The sequence below is a fragment of the Durio zibethinus genome, chromosome 25, assembly GCF_047325235.1.
Source record: "Durio zibethinus cultivar Kanyao isolate XHJ-2024 chromosome 25, ASM4732523v1, whole genome shotgun sequence".
NCBI lineage: Eukaryota > Viridiplantae > Streptophyta > Magnoliopsida > Malvales > Malvaceae > Durio > Durio zibethinus.
This window is the reverse complement of record NC_143186.1, coordinates 10,349,105-10,356,120: the sequence shown is the minus strand read 5'-3', so window position 1 is coordinate 10,356,120 and position 7,016 is coordinate 10,349,105. Positions and strand designations below refer to the sequence as shown.

Here is a 7,016-nt window from a genome sequence, read left to right as displayed (position 1 = left end):
GGAAACTCATCAGTTAGACAGAATGGAAGGCAATCAAGGTTCGATCATTATGGAAAATATTTCGGGGTTAAAAACTTAGATGCCCAACTTTCAATAAGATTTTTAAAAATTATATTTTTGTATACTCTTAATTATAAAATTAAGTCAAAACTTTCATTCTTCTTCTTTATTATTATATTATTATGCATATGAAATAAATAATTAAATTTAGTAACTTATTGTATTTTAAATATAATTAACATATTTTACATATGCTGCTATATTATGTTTCAATTTAATAAAATATATTATTTTTGAAGTACAAAATCAATACCCTTCGAAAGTCCTGTTAATATTATTCTAATCGTCAACGTAATTTGGATGAAAATTCCATGAAATCCATCACTTTCATCACCCGGAATTGAATTTTGGATTTGAAACTCTTTATTGATAGAACTGCACGATCTTGAATAAACATTCCAGTTTGAACCCAAATATACAATAGGAAAAAAATGGGTATATAACAATTATCTAATTAACTTATTTGTAAAAAATAAAAGCATCAATCAAAAAGAGCCCAAATATCTTGAATACACCCACCTGTCAAAAACTCTAAGTTAAAATTTGAGAATATTTACTTATGAATATGACGTAATATCTTGAGAGAACAAATTTCTAATTATTCCCATCTCTAATTCCATGGAGAAAATGTACTCTATCATTATTCCTTTTAAAAAAATTAATATGCAATGGAAAGTTTTAAGAAATTTTCCTTTCCATTTTGGCATTTTGCTTATGTTTTTGGTCTGATGGAGAGAACCCGTTCTAGATTATGGCAGCTTCCTTGATTTTTATAGAATGCTAAATTTCTTCACCAAAAGTGATAATTGTCAATCTTTAGACGCCCAATACCTTGTCTTGCTGAAAAATTCAAAGTCATTCACCATAAAGGTCAACAGGAAACTAAAATTTTAATATTTGATGATGAACCAGCCATGCACTATAAATAGCCTCCTTCCCTTTGGTTGAAGCACCACACAACCTCTTATCAATAAAACTTCTCGACATACAAAAGAAATATACAACAGACCCAAATGGCTCCAAGTTTCGATAATGGCAACTCACTTTTCAACTTTGTCGTCCAAGATGGAAATGGCGTGAAGGGATTGGTGGACTCTGGCATATCAAAGGTGCCCCAGGCTTACATTCAACCACCAGCCGAGCAGATTGATAAGAAAAATGCAACCAAATGTGAGATGCCACCGGTTGATTTGTCGAGGCTTGATGGCCCTGACCATGATGAAGTAGTCAAGGAGATTGTTAGAGCCTCTGAGACTCTTGGCTTCTTCCAAGTTGTGAACCATGGAGTACCCGTCGATCTACTGGAGTCCCTTAAAGGGACCGCCCATAACTTCTTTGGTCTGCCCGCTGAAAGGAAGGCTGTTTATTGCAAAGAAGTGAGTCCAACCCCGTTAGTGAAGTATGGTACGAGCTTTGTCCCAGAAAATGAGAAAGCATTGGAATGGAAAGACTATATTAGCATGGCCTACACTAATGATGCTGAAGCTCTTGAACATTGGCCTGTAGAGTGCAGGTAATGAAATATGTTTTGTGCTCTCTATTCTTCTTTTCCCAGATATTCCGAAACCGCATTTATAGAGTTTCATATTCATATAAATTTCAATATTCTCTTTGTAGGGATGTTGCTCTTCAATACTTGAACACATCGCTTGATATGGTGAGGAAATTGCTTGAAGCTTTGATGGGAAATCTTGGAGTGGAACTAGATGACTCAAAGATTGATGCATTCATTGGAAAGAAGATGGTTAATATGAACTATTATCCAACATGTCCTAGTCCTGAGCTCACAGTTGGTGTAGGACGCCATTCTGACATGGGTACTCTCACAATCTTATTACAAGATGGGATTGGCGGTTTGTATGTAAAAGTCCCAGAAGATGTAGACATGGAAAAGAGGGGACAGTGGGTCGAGATTCCTCCTGTTCCTGGTGCCTTGGTCATCAACATTGGCGATATGTTACAGGTTCAAATCAAAGTTTCTATCGACACTCGTTTCATTTCATTCGAAAATTAATCATACTATAGCATAAGAATTTGAACAAATGGAAGATTGAAAAAAAAAAAATACTAATAATTGTGTTTTTAATTTGTTTTATTCAGATATTAAGTAATGGAAGGTACAAAAGTGCAGAACATAGAGTTCGCACCACAAGCACAAAGTCCAGAGTGTCAATACCAATATTTACGAGCCCACAAGCAACACAAAAGATTGCACCATTGCCTCAGGTGGTCGAGAAAGATGGAGTGGCTCGATACAGAGAGTTTGTTTTTTCAGATTACATGAACAGCTTTTTTGGAAATGCACATGATGGCAAGAAGTCCCTTGAGTTTGCAAAACCCAACTTGGCTTGAAATAGAAGACATATTCTACTCTGTTCTCGGTGCTATTGATTTCGGCACATCTATTACTCCCTCTTATGTTTAGCACAAGTGTTTTGTATGTGACAATAAAATGATGATGATTTAGGGTAGCCTCTGATATCTGTTCTTTCTATATTTTCGAACCAAAAGTTGTAATTCATCAGCTTCTTATTTGTAATTGAGATCACAACTATTTTTCTGATTATTAGCAACAATATTCAAAATATATGTAGTATTAAAAATCAATAATGTAGCATTTACAGTAACATATATAATTTTCTTACCAAAATAAAACAGGGCAGTGTTTTGATTTGGGCAAGTGGATTCAACCCCTATTGAAAAACTCAATGAATTATGTATCAATCAATTGAGTCTAAGTGATATTTAGCAAGTTTAGTATTTTAATTCCAACCCTTGTAACATTTTCTTTAAACTCAAACTGCGATCTTTTATATACAAAAAGAAATTATAAAATTATAAAAAAAAAAAGCTCTCTAATAAAAATTTAATAATCATTTAAGTTTATGATATTTTATTATAATTAATTAAGTATAAAATTTCTTATTTCAGATCAATTGAACTTTAAATATATATATATATATATATCCCCAATCAGACTACTTAAACATTTATTTTTATTCCAATTGAGTTTTGAATTAGATAAAAATGAGTATTGACAATTAATCAATTTTTATCTAATAATAATATAATTGATAAGCTGAATTGATTGTAATAAAATAATAAAAATTTGAATGATTATTAAATTTTTATTTGAAAATTTTTTTTCCCCTTTTAACTGAAAAATCCTTCTCATTCCGTCCAGCAGGTAAAACTAATTTCCTTCCTTTTTAACTTTCTAAAAATTTTATTTTATTACCCCTGGTCAAGCCGTCAAGAAATTAAAAACAAAGAAAAATCTTGCTATTGCTTTCCATTATTTTTTTCATAGATATCAATGTTTAACAAACAAACACAGAACTGAAATTTAACACCTCCATCGCAATCTCATACCGCCTTTGCTACTTAAATTAAGCCCAAATAACAATTAATTTTCTCTACAAGTAATGAACAGTCCAAGTGGGGTGAGTAAATAGCAACCTTAAACTATTTTTCTTAGGGGCATTGATGAAAGGGTAGCATAGGGCTACCTTACAAAAGAAATTGAAAAGGCCACGGCAAAGAAAGGATAATCCTATTTGGTTTTATGCAGCTTTGTGTTATAGAGCATTGCAGATGTTAGGCTATTGATATACCTTTCAATGATCCGTTGACTACTTGGCAAACACATAAGGCTACTCTAGCCTTTTCCCTCATCTTTTCAACTTTCCCCCCCTTTTTTTTTAATTTTACTTCAAATTGCTTTTTGATGTCAAAGAAGTGAAAAAATGTTTATTTTTTTGAAAAATTAAATTTAGGGATACTTGATAGTGATTGCTCAAAATTTTCTTTTGGCATGATTTTAGTAATGCTATTGAATATTAGTAGTATCATTATGTGTAGATATCATATTTAGTCTGAACCCAAACCAATTGGGTCTGGCTTAATAGGGTTCAAGCAGTTAAGCTCTAACTGCTTATTGTTTTATGTCTTATATTTATTTATGTATTTTTTAATATTTTTGGGTTTTATTTTTATTATTTTACTTATTTATTTTGATGTTTATCTATGATTTTTTTCTCTTTTTGTTTTTAGTTGCTTTATCTTTAGGTTAGGATAATGAGATAAAAAAATAATGATGATTTCTGCTGGTGGAAGAGTTATAGATGGAGCTAATTTGCAATAGGATAAATCCATGTTTTGGTGATAATATTGAAACCCTGTCAATGGTGGATTCTTGGTTAATCAAGAACTCTTCTATCAGGTCCTATAAATACATAGAGAAATCAACAAAAAAGATCAATGAAACATAAACATACAGAAAGCAGGAAAATACACATGAAGATAGGCAAGAAAATATATAGAAGAAATAGCAAGATCAACAAAAATAAAAAAAAATTGAAAATTCTTGGAAAAATCTAAAAAATTCTCAGATTTTGGCAAAACTTTTTAGATTTCGGTGAATTTTTTTGCATCAACTGAATTTTTCGATGGATTTTTCAGATGTTGGTGAATTTTTTGGCGTTGGTTGAAGATTCTGACGTGTTCCCTAGTTTTCGGTGATAGCTTTTCAGAAATCAATGAACTTCCAACCAACTTTTGGTGAACAAACCCAGATTTTGGCAACATTTTTAGAATCTAATGAATATTCAACCAGAATTCATTTGGTATAGAGGAAGGGGAGAGAAAAGGGGAAGAAAAAATAGATGGGGAAAAGGAAAATCTAAGGGAAAAGGCTGAGTTCGGGCTTTTATCCACTCATCAAAACAATGTTGTTTTCGCTTTAATAAACCCATCAGGGTCTGTGCAATTTTATTCGGGTGATTGAATTCGAGCGCAACCTATTTTTGCTGACCCACGTTTCAGTCGATTCTTGCAGTTAAGCCAAGCCGAGTCGATTCTCCAAACCAACTTTTCGAGCCGCTTTTTGTGCCTAAAGCAAAGCCATGTCGAGCCACTCCAACCGATCTTTTTTTTTTTTTTTTTGGTATTTTTATTTATTTAATTTAGTTATTTATTTATGTATTTGATTTTTTTAGGGGTATTTTTTTTACATGACTAAGTTTAGGAAAAAGAACAAAAAAAATATTTTTGAGAACAAATAATAATTATCCAAGGATAGAATTTTTAGAAATTTCAAATAGCAAATTTTTATAAAATTCCTAAGTGAAAAATTCTTTTCTAAATTTATCCCAAACGGTGGAATATTTAGATAAAATTTCAATAATAATAATTAATATTTATTTTCAAACAAAAAAGAGAAAAAATAAAAAATAAGTTAAAATAAATTTTTGATTGAAAATATTTGATAATTACCCAAGGATGAAATTCTTAGACATTTCAAATGGTAAATTCCTAAAAAATCTCTAGGTAAGAAATTTCTTTAAATTTGTCCTAAATGGTGAATGAATTTAAATGAAATTTCAAGAAAAATAATTGTCATATTATTTTCTTTCCAAATTAAAGAAAAATAAAAAGAATTTCTAAATAGGCCCAAATGGTGAAAATTTTAGAAATTCAAAAAAGAGAAAATATTTCTAATTTGGCCTAAATGGTGGAATAATTACATATATTTTCAATAAAAATAAAAAAATAAAAAATAATTAAACTTTTTCCAACAACAAAACCTTTTCAAGAAAACAAATGGGATTCGTGAATACTCTTGAGGTGAGAAAATATTTTTAAGAGTTGTACCAGATTGATGGAATGTCTTAAGAATTTTATTTTCAATACTTGAACATTAAATTTTAAAACAATTAGAATCAAGACCTTAGGATAAATTTAAAATAAAATGGTACGATCCTTTGGATGGACATGTGGGGGTGTTATAAACTTCCTTTTATGTAACCGAACTCTCGAACCCTATTCTAGTTAGTAGACCCAAACTTATTCTTTAGGGACTCTTAGTCAAGCTTACGAGCTCCTTAAAAGGATGATTCATTAGATGGCCAATCATACCTGGTAAAAAAGATTGGTGGCGACTCCATTTGTTAAGTCTAGCTATAGATTTTTGAATGTATATGTTATGACATTATGTTAATAAAAATTCATAACTACCATCTAACTTATTTAAGATTGATGTTTAAAGCTCATTTAACCATGTTGGAAACATTATGCAAACCAAGTTAAATAATAAACCATTGGAAATAGGGAAAGGAAAAAAAGGATTTGCAATTCAATTATATTTTTGTTGATTCTAGTCTTACTTCTTTTCATTAATTATTTTATTAGTCTTATCAAGACCATTGTTGTTATCATTTACGTATGTGAAATTCACAATCTTATTTTACATATGTTTAAAGTTATTTGAGATCATTGTTTGATGAGATTTGTTTCACTTTGAAATTCTGTTTTGAACGATGAAGTTGAGGTTGCATGTTTTTTTCTTTTTTATGTTAGCTCTTCAATTTTGTTTTCATGGCTTGATTTTTAATATTTTAATTGTTTTGCTTTAAAGTTTTTTTAGGTCTTTAAGTTCGATTTGCATCTTTGATTTTTTTTAATTTAGCATTTTTAGTTATTTGTAGTTAATAAGGAGTTGTTGGTTTATAACTTAACACCAGTCTTGACTTGAGTATCCTCTTTTTGGTTTCTAATGAACTAAAATTTGTAGTTGTTAGTCACTCACATACACATAAATTGTAAGTTTTATTATGGCAGTTTTAGTTCTTGACAGGTAGCTCTACAAGTCTTTAAACATTTGATCCAAACCAATAATGAATATTGCATGGAGGTACAAGAAGAGAATTGTAAGCTATGTTATTTGCTTTTCTTAACTTTGTGATTGTTGCTATATTATTTTTAGTTATGCAAGTTACAACCAAAATCATAGCTGACACGAAAGGTAATATTCATTTCTCATGAAGGAAAAGTTTAGATATGAAATAAATTCTTATTTACTTTTAAAGTTTATCTTTCAATCTTTCCTCTTTCTCTAAGTAAAAATGTATCAAAGGTTGTAAAGATAAGCTTCTTATCTTCCTTATAAGTGACATAGA

General features: G+C 30.3%; 1 protein-coding gene across 1 annotated transcript; it reads left to right on the top strand.

Annotated features, from left to right (window-relative positions):
• The first annotated feature begins 704 nt into the window (after positions 1-704).
• On the top strand, positions 705-2,626 carry LOC111276017 (scopoletin 8-hydroxylase-like). The gene is made up of 3 exons (XM_089754460.1): positions 705-1,573; positions 1,678-2,023; positions 2,161-2,626. Exons 1-3 carry the CDS (start codon positions 1,074-1,076, stop codon positions 2,410-2,412), a joined length of 1,098 nt encoding a protein of 365 aa, XP_089610586.1. The 5' UTR covers positions 705-1,073; the 3' UTR covers positions 2,413-2,626.
• Positions 2,627-7,016: the final 4,390 nt, after the last annotated feature.

Bases quoted from the DNA above. Each gene is read 5' to 3' on its own strand.
- LOC111276017 (XM_089754460.1), top strand. From the start codon at position 1,074: ATGGCTCCAAGTTTCGATAATGGCAACTCACTTTTCAACTTTGTCGTC. The intron at 1,574-1,677 runs GTAATGAAATAT...TTCTCTTTGTAG, and splicing joins CATTGGCCTGTAGAGTGCAG to GGATGTTGCTCTTCAATACT. The intron at 2,024-2,160 runs GTTCAAATCAAA...TGTTTTATTCAG, and splicing joins ACATTGGCGATATGTTACAG to ATATTAAGTAATGGAAGGTA.